The sequence below is a fragment of the Phalangium opilio genome, unplaced genomic scaffold, assembly GCF_054372755.1.
Source record: "Phalangium opilio isolate 3A_F unplaced genomic scaffold, DU_Popi_V2 ptg000070l_1, whole genome shotgun sequence".
NCBI classification, from domain to species: Eukaryota; Metazoa; Arthropoda; class Arachnida; order Opiliones; family Phalangiidae; genus Phalangium; species Phalangium opilio.
The window spans coordinates 15,482,484-15,496,346 of record NW_028324182.1 but is presented as its reverse complement, the minus strand read 5'-3'; the positions used below and the strand labels follow the sequence as shown (position 1 = coordinate 15,496,346).

The 13,863-nt window shown below is 36.3% G+C and overlaps 2 protein-coding genes across 3 annotated transcripts; both read right to left on the bottom strand.

Annotated features, from left to right (window-relative positions):
* Nucleotides 1–3,173: 3,173 nt before the first annotated feature.
* Nucleotides 3,174–11,906, bottom strand: Gel (Gelsolin). 2 transcript variants are annotated; one of them, XR_016369029.1, is made up of 17 exons: nt 11,597–11,906; nt 8,286–8,360; nt 8,149–8,217; nt 7,949–8,079; nt 7,611–7,891; nt 7,331–7,551; nt 7,172–7,270; nt 6,952–7,108; nt 6,774–6,886; nt 6,580–6,717; nt 6,222–6,494; nt 6,077–6,160; nt 5,767–6,012; nt 5,589–5,699; nt 5,333–5,458; nt 4,143–4,227; nt 3,174–3,540 (listed from the first exon to the last, which is right to left on the bottom strand). XR_016369029.1 is itself a non-coding variant. In XM_089843557.1 (16 exons), the coding sequence occupies exons 1-16, from the start codon at nt 11,663–11,665 to the stop codon at nt 3,481–3,483; spliced, it is 2,253 nt and encodes a 750-aa protein (XP_089699683.1). In that variant the 5' UTR covers nt 11,666–11,906; the 3' UTR covers nt 3,174–3,480. The 2 variants fall into 2 exon arrangements, 1 of the variants encoding a protein (XP_089699683.1); XM_089843557.1 differs by lacking the exon at nt 4,143–4,227.
* Nucleotides 11,907–12,081: 175 nt separating this feature from the next.
* l(2)k10201 (zinc finger protein 511 lethal (2) k10201) lies at nt 12,082–13,245 on the bottom strand. The gene is made up of 5 exons (XM_089843559.1): nt 13,028–13,245; nt 12,768–12,969; nt 12,572–12,705; nt 12,422–12,487; nt 12,082–12,350 (listed from the first exon to the last, which is right to left on the bottom strand). Exons 1-5 carry the CDS (start codon nt 13,165–13,167, stop codon nt 12,209–12,211), a joined length of 684 nt encoding a protein of 227 aa, XP_089699685.1. The 5' UTR covers nt 13,168–13,245; the 3' UTR covers nt 12,082–12,208.
* Nucleotides 13,246–13,863: the final 618 nt, after the last annotated feature.

The window sequence follows — 13,863 nt, the reverse complement described above, 5'->3', positions numbered from 1 at the left end:
TTATAACGTTTTCAGTTGAAAAAAAATCTTAATTTGCCTCTAATTAAATTACTTCCTTTTTGTTGGAGTAGGGAGTTAATTAACTTAAGGCTTGCTCAGATTTCCGTGAAACGAATGAACATAATTTCTAAATTCGATGAGAAATAGATAAGAAAATATTAAAATAAATCTGATAGTCAATGCGATGCTTAGCTATTTCTGAATGCAATGGGAAGACTCCGTTGATCCATGCACTTAAGTCGGAGAAGTTTTTCCGCTTTTCCATGGCAAATTCCATGTTTTCTGAAAAGATTGCAGCTCTTGGAGGAATAGCAAAAAAAGCCTAGAGTGCAATTGCATTGTGTTTTGCCACTTTTCCTACCCAGAACTACTACTTCTACTTACCGGTGTCTTCGGCAGAAATGTATCCCGGCCAAAGTGAATTTCCTCCTCTTCTTATATAAGTATAGGCATCTCTGTAGGTACCTTTTTTATCCGTCCAAGTTGTGGATGAGGGAATGCTGACGTACGTCGAGCATCGCCAGTAATAAATGGTTCGTATCGTTTGTCAAGAAGGGATTTTCGTAATCAAAAGCACCCTGTCATAAGTCTGTCAAATTTCCCCGTCATACCTTTCTGGACAAATAGTACTCTTCCTTCAACGTTAGAAATATTCTCCCTCCAAAATATATAGTGACAAAAGTTGTCAGTACTTTCACAGCACGCAGTCTGCGGAATGTGAGCCCGCATCTTCCTTTTTTTTTTATCCGGGGGGAAAAAGTACTTCCTCTGTTTTGAGGAAGTAAATTGGTAATGCAGTGATATTTAAAAGACAAGATATCCACCTCGAGAGGTGGGGTTTTTTTTGTATAAACCTCAACAAATTTTAGTACACTTTGTTATAATATATTTAGCTTTAGATCGGGCCAATTTTTTTTAGGAATTTTAGACGCAATACGAACTTATTTCCTTGGTTGAAGGAAGGAAGGGTAAAAATAAAGACTATCTGTACGGAAAAAAGAATGAGCTAGTTTTTCAGTTGTATCAATATTTCATCCTCTAGTATCATCCAACCAGCTTTGAATGGTTTTACGGGGAAGAAGAACGACCAAAATATAAAAAAACCCTTTTGCTTGAAAAAGAATTTCCTTTTGTTTTTTCTACTTCGAATAGATATTTTTCCCACTTCTTTTCTCGACATTGGGTAATATCAATTCTTGGCTTGATCCGAGGATTTTGTTTTGGGGGGTTGCACCTTTTCTTTTTATGGCTTAAGAGAGAAGAGACGCAATAAGACGTTTATATTTGAAGATTCCCTCCTTGTTTTCTTTCATATATACTCCAGTATACCCCCTGTATACATATACATGGATGGGGGATTAGAGTTTGACCAACGATGGGTCCAGTTTTTATCCCAAACAGTCCCTACTTTCGATTTAGTCGAGTTATCCAATGAAAGCTTATTAACTGGGTAGCAGAAATGAAAGACTGTTGATATTTCAAAGGCAAAAATTTATCATGTTATTTATATGTTATTGAAAATCACCTGGAAAGTGGTGTCACGTGTCCCAATTAATTCGGAAACTTTGAGAAAAATTGCAGAACTATCACCCTACAATTCGACCCAGGTAGCGCAACGTCATTTGATAGATTTTCCTCATAAATTTAGTGTTCGATATTAAACTTACGGAGCCTAAATTTCAAATTCATTTTCCAACATGTTCAAAACCATACACTACACCCAAAGTTTTATATATTTTGGAAAGGAAGGCGAAAACGAATCCTTGGGAGATTTCGCGCCAAAAAGACTGATTTTAAAGCAAGACGAACGACTTTTCTTCGCATTTAGTACCTGGACTAAGGTTCCGAATCTTTGCGATACACCTTGGAGGCTGAGACGTAGGGTTCAATACAAAGTTTTCCTTCACCCCCCTGTACCAAACCAAACCAAAACAAGAAGAAAATAAAATCCGCGGAGGCTTTTATAACTAAAATCCGTCTAGAAAACGAAAGGATTGTCTTTAGTCCTCGAAAAGAAATAGGTTGGCTTCCACCATACGCCATAGAAAAAGAGAATAAGGGAAGCTAAAATATTTTAGAACGAAACATCAATTTCAATTCGTCGATCATTCTTCCAGTTCGTATTATAGTTGAGTTTCGCAATCTTAAGAGGGACTTAAAATTCGTTTGAATCCCGGGTTTCCCTTGTACTGTTTCGCTATACCAAGACTGTAATCAAATATACATCGTCTTTTCTACTTTTCTTTTGGAGAGGGGGGGACGGAAACTAAAAGGTTCGAAACGAAACAGCCGCTGTTTAATATTTCAACGGAGAACGTTGTAGAATCGGATAAAAATTGGTTGGCCCAAGACCAGTAAAATTAATTTTGTTCTCAAACTGGTTTTCGTGGAAAAGTCTTCAGTTCACTTCCCCCCCTTCCCGTACTACGTAACTAGCTAGTGAAGTAAATTAAAGAGAAGGTATCAAGTATCCATTGGGTATAGTGTCACCTATGTACTAATTTAAATGGCTACCAAAGTCTTGGCAAATATTTCAACGTGACATTACGAATTGTTAAAACTAGACCCCTTTTCTTTTGCCAAGTCAAGTATTCTTATAACTTCCAGCTTAATTAGTTCCGATAGTTCGCCCAATTTCTGATTTATAGGCTTAAACTAGTGTTAAATTGGTGAACTTCAAAAGATTGAAAAATTATATTTCCTAGCTAGTTTTAATTCGCTTTTCTTCTCCGTAGGCAAAAATAAATAATTACTGTACCTTCGTTGTTTTCGCATCTTCAAGGGGGAGAGGCAGGATTTTGTTCCGGAAAATGGTTTCCTTTTATTTATTGGTTCATTAACTGGGTGATACTCCGTTCCCTTAGTCCCTCTTGTTGTTCATATATCAGTCAAAAATGTGGTGGACGTTGATTTTAAACTGGTCCAGGTTTTAAACGAGTTTAATAGCTGCTTCCTAAACAGGAAGTTCGTTTGTTAATTCGGATGCAATGGTCAGACTTTAAATGGTTCCGTGTGTTTCTTCCCTTTTCAAGGATAATTTATACTTAAACAAAATAGCAAAAGATAGTTTTCCATCCCAATCATTAAGATATCTGCACTTTGGTGTGTTAAAACTGATTAAGTAAGACATTTAATATCATAATTGAAGCCCACTTCCAATTAATTAAAGCACGTTGTTATATCATGAAAACTTTATTGTATACGTCGTTCAAAATTACATTACGTAAATATTTAAAAAAAAATTTTTAAAAGGCGGATAAGTAATTAGCATTTAAGTTTATCATCACTTTAACAATCGCATTTTTTTTTTTCAAACGGAAGCTTTTAGTTAACTTCTAGGAAATATATTTAAGTACATTAACAAGAAAACAATATTGATAAAAATAGATATTTAGATATTTAGATATTTTAAAATTAAATTAGTACAATCAAGTATGATTATAAAAGTTAAAAGGAGAAAAAAAATTGTTTTGGCGTTTTTCAGAGATTTAAATTTAGTTGTTGGATGTCGGCTTTAAGTTCATCGTAGGTTTTCATCTCCTAAATAATTATTAAAATTTGTAAAAAAAAATACCGTCATCAGTTTATTAGAAAATAAGCTTAAATTTAAAATTCTCAAATTTCATCTCTTTATTTTTGATTTTCCTCGCGAAAAATTATCAGTCTACGTGTTATCTTGTCAAAAATAATCCCTCTATTATAAAAACTGTGTTTTTTGAAACCTGATCGGAGTAAAAAAATGTGTTGAAAAAAACAATCAATTCGAAATGATTCTCGGAAATTTTGGGAGACATCGACTTAAAATCTGATAGGGTGCAAAAGTGTACTAGCGTCATCTGCCCGCCACCATCTAGCGTCTAAGTTTGTGTTATAATTAGCCTCTTATTTGCTTTAATTAAGTGCTAATTGCGCGTCTTTTAATAATGGCCAATTAAAATTAATTCCTAAATAAGCTCGCTCGAGGTATAATAGTTAAAATAATCAATAATACGCTGAAGTTTATAAAATATGACTGGATCTCGTTAATGAATATGAAACCCCAATCAATATCTTATAAAGCTATTTTGAACGTATCTTAACAATTATCTTCTTGCAAAAATAAATTAAAACCATGCATCAATTCAAGCTAAATAATACAATACCTTTTTGCCATTCAGCAAAAGAGCATGCCAGAGAGTGACACCATTAAGTTTTTTGTTCAAGACACAAAAAAACTTAAAATTCGTTCTAAACAGAAATGATATCCGTGATATAGATTTAAAAGAAACATAATCCTTAATTAACTAGTCTTAAAAACTTAAAGAAAATATCGAAATTAAAAGTGATTAAAATTAAAACCTTAGGAGTTAAATCATGATGAAAAATATACCTAAAAGTTAAATCACGATCTGTAAAGGTTCCCAACAAAACTGAAATTGATTAAGAAACCTTCGGGTTGATTTATTTCTTCTAAAATGCGAGAAAAAAGCACTAATAGGAAAGTGAAATTCTAAGATCTATCTCTGAAGAAAAATAGATTTAAAAAGAAATGTGATAGGTGTATAAAAATAATAATTTTTCATTTTCATTCTATGTTCGGGCGACAGTGTGTTTGAAAGCGGCGCAGGCGTTAGATAAAGGTGGACTTAGTCTTTGAATCGATGTGCTGGAGCTTTTTGCAACCCTCGGTCGGCAATATATGGGCCCAGGAGTCTTTTCAAAGAATCCAATTCTCCTTTGTACGCCAAGGTCTTACGCGCCAAAAAAACTATGAAACCATTGGGTCATATACCAACTCAATCCTAAATTTCACCCGTAGTTGAGAAAGACTATTTTCTTTCCTATGAGGTTTATCATTCTGTATAAATGCGCCCCAAGTTGAGCTATGTTGTCAAAAGAAGATGATACCTATACATCACCAGTCCCTTCAAAGCCCGAGGATAAAAGCGTAATTCAGAGAAAAATTTAGTATTTTTGGTGTTCCATGTCTAACAAGAAGTTTTGTAACTACATGAATTGATTCATTCGTCCCATTAACAAAATTATGTTTGTTACCTAAGCACTTCTATTCCACTATCAGGTTAAGCTGCACTTCTACCTTAGAAATTTTCGTTTTGCGCAATACTCGCAATATTCAAATAGAAAATCAATATTTTCATAATTTCTATTGCGTAACCACTAATGGTTGTGGCCCAGCTAGATTTATAATTTCATCTTTGTTGCTGTTAACTTAAATCCCTCTTTCCCATTATGTTATCTCGACAAGATTTAAGGCTATATAAATTGCAACAAGGAAGTGAAAACGGCTTAAGTCCGAAAAGCCGAAAAGGGTATAAAAGGGGTTTGAACTCACGTTCCATAGATTGGGATTCCAACTGTCAAATAAAGATTTGAAACTAAAAGGCTCTTCGCCTTGCTTGATAGTAATAATGACCGTGTTGTCCAGATTTCTTTCTGTTGGATCCGTTTTGACGTAATCCTGAGAAAATGAAGGATTAAACAGAAGGGGGGGGGAATTTAAAATTATTGCGTTAAATTTAATCTTGAGGAATCTTTCGCAATTTGAAATTTATGTCCTTTGCTTGGAAGGAAAGACGGTCAATACTTACCTCGGCTAGTTTTGATGATATTGATTTCTCTTCTTCGCTGGCGCATTTACCAACCCAAATGAATATTTCGTCACCAGTGTCCAAAATCATCACGTCATCTTCGGATAAATCCTGTAATTACAATGAATATGTTATAGCGATGAGCCTATATACTTGAAAACTTCTTAATCAGGCTTACATCTTGTTCGAAATTGCAAATCTCCTCGACTCTAAACCTTCCTGTTCGATCGGAACATTTGAAAAGTCGTGGAGATAATAATGGTTTCTCCGAAAGGCCCTTAGTTTCTTGGTATTGTCCTTCACCTCCGATACTGTTCCAAAAATCGTCCGTTTCCGAACCCTCGCTTAAAACGGTAGCATCCCGGTCTGGAGATACGATGGTAGCCATATTTCGGGCATATTGTTGCTCTTCTTCATTGGAATTCTATAAAAGCAAAATATTACTAATACCAGTATCATTGCTTTGAAGGCTTAGAAGAGCCAAGTACCTTTCCATTCCAAATGTAAGTTGCCGATGGTGTTTCCAAGACAAAGACATCGTCCGAACACAGGTTGATGGTCGCTTCAGGTACCTATGTAAACTCGCGTGTTAATTTTCCATCGCCATGCATTCAGACAAGTCTTAAGACTTACTTGAACTGCTCGGACGTTGAATTCATTAGTGCCCTTAATATGAAACATGCGTGTACCATCAACATCATAAGTATCATGGTCGCGGAGGTTTTTAAACCCACTGGCGTGTCCACCCATAAAGACGATCATCTTGCCCTTAAAAATTCTTAAGAAGTGTTCGGGTTCTTGACCCTGAACCACTCGAACTTGTATGGCTTTACCACACAACTCATTGTCCAGTTTCACGGCCCAAATAGCCGAAGCGGCTCTTTCGTCTTGAGAGCTTTGTAAACCCTATAAGGTAGAGTTTGAAGTAACGTCAAGTGCAGCCCAAGAGGCAAACTCGATCGAGGTTAAGAAAGACTATATTTATTTTTACCTGCCAAAAGTAGATGATGTATCTCGTGTTCCTTTCGCCTTCGTAGGTGTACTTTAAAACGTAACTGTCTCCTCCAAAAAACATTCCATAGGTTGAATTGTCGATTGGTGTCAGTTCAAAGTTTTCAATTCTCCAAATCTATCAATGGAAGTGTGAGTTTTTGTTTGCGTGCTCGAGAGAACTGGATTAATTACCTCGACAGAACCAGATCCGTCATCGGGCATAAACCCGGCGGCTTTTCCCAAACTTCTAGCCATGAGACGTCTCTTTTCGGCGTGAAGAGACCGGACATCGAATTCGGGTGTAGCTAAATGAAATATTTCATTCCTATAGCTTTAGCAACGAAGAGGTTAGATGATATGAAAGAGTTACCGGCTATTTGTTCCTGAGTAAACACTCTTCCCAAACCCACTTGATCTTCGGGTTCCTTCCACAATCCGAAATATTGTTTGAACAAGGGTGGTTCGCCAAATTCAATCACTCGCGTCACGGAAGTGGACTTGGGGTATCCTTTCTTCTCCATGTATTTCTGCATGTGTACGAAAACATGTTACTAAGATTTCTTATGTCAGCCGCTTTGTCTTGAATTTACCTCCGCAAGTTGCATGGACTGAACTCTTTCTTGTTGACTGGCTTTCTTGCCAACCCATACGAATAAGGCACCAACTCCACCATCCAACAGGAAACAGTTCTGCGTGTGAAAAGGTTACTTATATTTTGCGTCTATCGTAATGTTTAGCGTTCATCTTACGTCAGTTTCCAAGAGATCCTGTTTCAAAGGTTTGACGCCAACCTGTTCAACCTTTATAGATCCGTCTTCATCCGAAATTCTGTGCAAGGAAATTTCAGATTCGACATTTCGTTCGTATTTTAAATCGTCTCCACCATCTTCAGCGTCCTTGACGTCGTTCTCCGAACCAGATCCTAATTCCTCGAAGAATTTAGCCTTCTCGCTTGAAGAGCATGAATCGTCTGTAACGTAGTTTTATAACGAAAATTTCTAAACCGAAACTAGCCTTAGACAATATTACCCAGGATATGAATGGCACTTCTTCCACCGTGAATATCGTCCCTGATACCATTCGCGGCTTGAATGGCCTTCAGTCGCTCGATTCGGCCACTGGTTTCTCCAATGTACAAATAAATTTGAGGCCCGCAATCCAAGATAAAGCAGTCGCCCTTGTTCATCGAATCTACTGACGCGGGTACTTGGAAAACTCGAACGTTTCGCTTGCCTTTAACTTGAAGGAGACGCTTGATTACTTCGTCTTCCACATGATGGAAACCGGAAGCAACGCCACCATCCAAATACCTATGGAAAAACGTTAAGATTAGTATTAATTTCATGTGACACAAAGGATTATCTTACCTAACACCCTTCTTGAAGTAGGACAAAAACATTTGCGACTCGTGACCTTCAACTTCGCGGTGTTGTACCGGACTTCCACCCAAAACGTCATCTAATTCGACACTTTTTATGGCAGCCACGCCAGCTTCATCCTAAATTCGTTTTCGACATACTTAGCCAATGTCTTTGGGATGGTAATACCAATATATTTTTTCTATTACCTGGGAAGTGTCCTTTCCAAGCCAAAAATGAATATGCCATTCGTCAGCTCCACCTCTCGATTTTTTCGTCTGTACATAATATTTGGTTTTTGTAATTTAATATTAATTAATTCGTTGAAAGCTTAACCGAACCTTACATAAAGAAGGATGTAAGAGTCCCCTGAATAGAAAGTCCCGTAACTTTTCACATCTAGGGGTTTAACCTCCATGGCCTGAAAATTTATGTCAATCGTACACTTAGACGAATTGCAAATAAAATATAAATCTTTATGTATGTTTGTTAGAAATAATGCGGAGACGATGTAAGTCTAAACAGAAATAAGACTGAAATATGGTTTTCCGTTCTATATATATATAACACATGAAAGAGTAAATGTTAAACCCTTAGACAGGGTTTCACTTCGTCTCATTCCGCTGGGAAACGAGATAGAAAATCTACAATGTTTATTTATCTTTTAACCTCATAATGGACTGAACGCAAAGGCGCGTACCACTATTTTTGAGAAACGTTGTTGCTGACTTTGACAGCGGTAAATGTTTATGATGAAATAACGCCCAAGATGCCTATATATACTTCTAAGTAAAACCCATCGTGTTTTAGGCGCTCCATTAACTCGGGGACTTCAGTCTAGAAGCCCGTAGAAGTATTAGAGATGGTGCATGGTGCTTATCTAGCATGAAGGCGAAAGAATCAGCCAGCTAAACGAAACTTTTTCTTTCGGTAGACTCGAAATCGAAAAAACGTGTTCCTAATCCGATATATATAGGCCTATATAAAAGTGTCCCCCAGTTTTCTGGAGACTCAGCTCAGCTGTCGCTAAGATAATAAGAAAGGATAAAACCTAAAAATATATATTTTATTAAGCCAAATGTACAAATAAGTTCATGTTCAAAATGGTTTAGTTTCCACCCGAGTCCGAATTTTCAAGAAATTCCTTTTACTCATTAAGCGAGTTAATTTTAGACAAATCAAGGGCGGAATGCCAATTTACTTCTTTTAAATCATTCGAATCTTAATTGTTATGAACTTTTTTTTAATTAACCCAAAGCTCTATTCTTTAAACCATTGTTAAAAGCTTTAAAGACAAAGGGTGAATTCGTCTTCTTAATTAAAATTATTTTTCACCGAACTTTTCGGATCTTCAAAGCTAAGAGTTGTTTAGCGAGAGTTCATTACGACCCTGAAAGTTGTAGGGGGTGAAGGTGCGTGACTTAAACCCGCTAGTCCTAATGGAGTTTTGAAATAATTACCAAAATAACCCATGCACGTAACAATGAAGTCGCGTTGAATAAATCCCAAAAAGTTCTAAAAAGATTTCGGGCTCTAAAACTATTTAAAACATACTGGTTGACAGCGACGGAAATTGAATTAAAGCGCTTCTTAGTTACGCCCCACTAGTTTCCTCGAATGCCAACGGAGTCGTTGGTTCACGCAATACTAGTCCAAACCACGCATGACATTGTAGGCCTAATTCTTGCCCTTTGAGCACCTTCCGCTGGAATGTTACTTATTTCAAGTAATGAACGTCTTTATAAACAATAAAAACAATGCGGATGTGACAACAGTCCTAAATGTTGTTTTGTCGTTTGATATTTTATCAATGTCACTCTTTACTAAGGAGTGCCAACATATTTCGTTGATTCCGTAATGCACTTCAATTACCCACAGCCCAGTATAATCGCATTCTGTCATTACCTCTAATGACACTTTCTCTAATTCGGTTTAATGTAGAACGACGCACCAGCATAATGTCACCCCTTAAAGAGGGAAAACACACGAAATTCTATAGTTCAAACCCAGGCAAAGTGATTTCTATTTCAGTCTTTGTGACAAGACGGACCGAGGTTCGGGCAAACAATCTTCCGTCAAGTATCCGTGACTCATACCCTCTATGCCCCCTTGACTTTCCCCTATTTTTTGACTCCCGCAAAGATTAGGGTGATGGAGAAATGGCATCCCATATGCTATAATCGTTGAACCTGATACTGTTAAAGGCTGGCAACCGCTTTTACACCATAAAAGGATTGGGAAAGTGTTTTGTTGGGGGATGGATTTTATTTTTGAACCGTTACGTTTGGGGATAATTAAAGTTAAAGGCGCTCCAAGAAGGGAATGACACTGAAAAATGATTATCATTTTTTCTTCTTCTTCTTTTCGCTTTCTGCGAATCATCACGTCGTGAAATTTCGAATTTCGATAAAGCACAGGTGAAAAATCACCTGCCAATTTGCTTATTCGATTTGTAATTTTTTTGTAAAGGCGCAAAAGTTATTAATTAGTAATATTTTCGTTTCTGTTGAAGTGACGTTTTCTTGAAGTCATTTTGTTTTTTATTGGAATTATTATAAACTAACTAGAGTGTATGGTTGATTTCTACAGCCTGTCAACTCGGTTATTTATAAAGCAAAGCTGTCATTATAGATAAAGTTAAATGTTACCGTTTCATATTTCCCGTGCAATATATATATAGGAAATACCTCTGTACCATTCACTATCTTATCTTTCTTTTTTGTTTAATAGTGAAAACCTGTCTGGTCTAACAAACCAGAACTGTAAAAAAAGAGGTCTTCATAGAGGAACAAAAGGGCCTCGCATAAATTAGTTCTATGAACTTTTACCGAGACCAATTTAATGGAGCAGTTATTTTTAATTCTTTTTTTCGGTAAACAGTACCTTCTATACACGTGAACCATGCAGTCGTTTTATCACTTAAATTTGCCTAAGTTATGTTAAGCATAGGTTGAATAGAAACGCTCTTCGTAATGGCGATAGCACGAAATGTTTTGAAAGAAAAAAAAATATTTTTTTTTGTGCCACGAAAAAACCTGACGTCACGCGTGAATCTTTTGTAAATCGCTAATTGCGAAGTTTCCGAAGCGTTTCTAAAACCTCTCGAAAAACACGAAAACTATTTACTCGTTGGGGAGGAATAACTTAAAGAGAACTAATTGATGCCAATTTTTCTATATATTTTTTTCGGCTAAGGGGTTATGAGAAAGGTACTTGTGGTTAAATGTTAAATGTTGTATTTGGCGAAAGTTCAACCGATTTCAACCTACATGCACGACGCCCTCGTATCTTGTTTATTAATGATTTTACTGTGGGAATTACTAAATATTCTTTTATTTTGGTAATTTCAAGGTCGAATACTAATTATTTTAATTGAGAAAAATAACTGAAACGCTAGACAAAATGTATAGACTAAAGAATAGTGGACAGTTATACGTAGTTTCCACTAAAAGGGTTTGTGCCGTTCTCCCAGTGTTGCCAGAACGTTGCTGAGTCAAGAGTTCAGTTTGAATCCGTACTTGACTCACTTGACTCGCACAGGGTCTGACAACACTGCCGCGAGAGATGGAGCGCGTATTCAAATCGCGCCGAGTGACTAGCCCCTCGAGTTCCAGAGTTTAATGATTTTTAATAGCAAAATTAAATAATTTCTCTTACTTCAATTCGCCAGATTTGAAGTCCGGGCTCTTGGCCAGCTCCCTCGAAAGCGGGATCAATGACTGTCATGTTTTAATTAAAATTAATTTTAATATTAAGAGAAATTAAAGCAAAAATCGGGACGCGAAGAAATCGATGAACGTATAAAGAGACTGTTAAACCGTGTCTAGCACTCTAGCAATCTTTCCTTTCGGGAATATTTTTGCTTTGTAGCGGTTGCCGGCATCCACGCCCGGTTTTTCCTACGAAAACTACTTTTTCTATTGATGAACAAGACGTGACGTCACGAGGGAGGAAACGCGTTACGCGGCTCGCACAACACAAGCTTGTTTTCTGTGTAATATATTTCAAGGTTTTCCCGGAGAGGCCTTGGAATAAAATCCGCTAGGCGCGTTTAACGATCCATACCATACCATACACCTCTAGGCAATTTCAACTTAGGAATATAAATAAAATACTGAATTCAATTATAAATAAAACTCCCATTTATAATTCAAACTTTAATTTTTTTAAATTTTACAAAGAAATATTTCACAAAAGTTACATCACAGATGGCGTATTCGCCTGATCAATATAAGACCATATGAGATCAATAAAGTCCCCTAAACCCCCTTATATTTCATCCAAGGCACTTTGCATGTCTGCCATATCAATGTCCCCGCTTTCAGGTTTAGGTTTCGCGCCTGTTTTGGGTTTTTTGTTCCATTGAAAGGCTTTTACTGAACCATAACCAAAACAAACCTTCTTTGGCAATCTAGCAATTGGACAAAATCAGTTAGGGCAACAGTTTAAGTCTAAAAATATTTGCAGCCCTTTTCCTATTACCCTTCCTTATTCTTTGCTACTAATTTTGCATCCACTTCCATCGCGTTATCAACTTTCTTTGGAGTTCTGAAAACATTTCAACAATGTTTCACACAATTTGAGTAACATTTAGAAACAAATATTTTTTGACTAGCCTAGTTTTAGTTTTACTTTTGGGGGGCCATGAGAAATAGACCAAATCGAAAATTGGCGGGATATTTGTGAAATTTGATCACGTGATCTTTTCGCGTTTTACAGTCTGAAAATAGGCTTAGGCATCCTTCAACAGGGCATTGGAACATGTTCTAGGTTATAGGGTTTAAAATTTAGGTTATGTATTTAATTGGTGGCGGCAAATTCAAATTACCGTTGGATCTTTTTCAAGTTTGGCTTTGAAAAATGAATCATGAAGTTCTTGAATGTGCAGGCTAAGTAAATGATTTGATGGTAAAATTTTCTTGCATTCAATACACACATATCTGTGGTTTGAGTTGTAATGAGACTCGTATGTGTGCACTGAAGTGAATTTTTGACTGCAGCCATGATCTAAGCAGCTGAATTCTGAAAAACTGAATGACAAGAAATTAACATGTTCAAAATAATATAAATGGAAAGTGTAATAATTACTTTGTGTGCAGTAATTCTTCACAATCTTCATCATATGCCAGTTGCTTTCTTAAATGAGATAGGGTAAATTCATCTCCTTCTTCAAAAAGGGGGTCTGTTGGCTTTAAACACCGTTTACGGGGTTTAATTAACTCCTCCATAACCCTTTAAATACAATCGGGAAATTACGCAATTCAGCTGCAACCAGAAGTTCCAGAACACACACATACATGCAGACTTAGAATCAGACGACTATATATAATCGATGATTTCTTTACGAAAGAGCGTCATCTAGTAATATATTTTTTAGAAAAAAAATCATGGACTATAGTTAATACTTTTTATTTAAAAAATGAATGCTTCATTAAATTTTAATTAACACAATTTATATAATTTCAAAGTTATTTTTTGAAATCAATTTGAAACTTAAAAATACAGTTTGTGAACATAGATGGCGCGTAGTAACATATTCCCAACATTATTTGAAAGTTCTTTTGAAGTAATCCATAAAAGAAACTATTTGTTGAAATGCCAGTCACCAGTGCCAGTTGGTGACTGAAACGAGCCTTTTCTGGAGATGAGTTTTCAACTCATTAAGGTGACAGATTTGGTTGTCCATTACACTGAGTGTTCTCAATTTAAAATTGACACCATTTACTCAAAACTGAAACGCGTCACACGGCAAACCTTTTCCAAAAAACATTTTTATAAATCTAACTTGTCCCACTAAAGAGCTTGAAAGACAAAGATAACAAATCACCGCGACAGAAGTGAAAGTTATTAAAGACTTCTGTCTTTTCCTAATCACGGAAACTGTAACTCTCGAGGAGTATAATTGTTGAACGCGAATACGTTAG

Coding starts and splice junctions, on each gene's coding strand:
- Gel (XM_089843557.1), bottom strand. CDS start 11,665: ATGACAGTCATTGATCCCGCTTTCGAGGGAGCTGGCCAAGAGCCCGGA. Junction 6,495..6,579: donor ACATCATCTACTTTTGGCAG/GTAAAAATAAAT, acceptor TCTACCTTATAG/GGTTTACAAAGCTCTCAAGA. Junction 3,541..5,332: donor GGAATCCCAATCTATGGAAC/GTGAGTTCAAAC, acceptor ATAATTATTTAG/GAGATGAAAACCTACGATGA.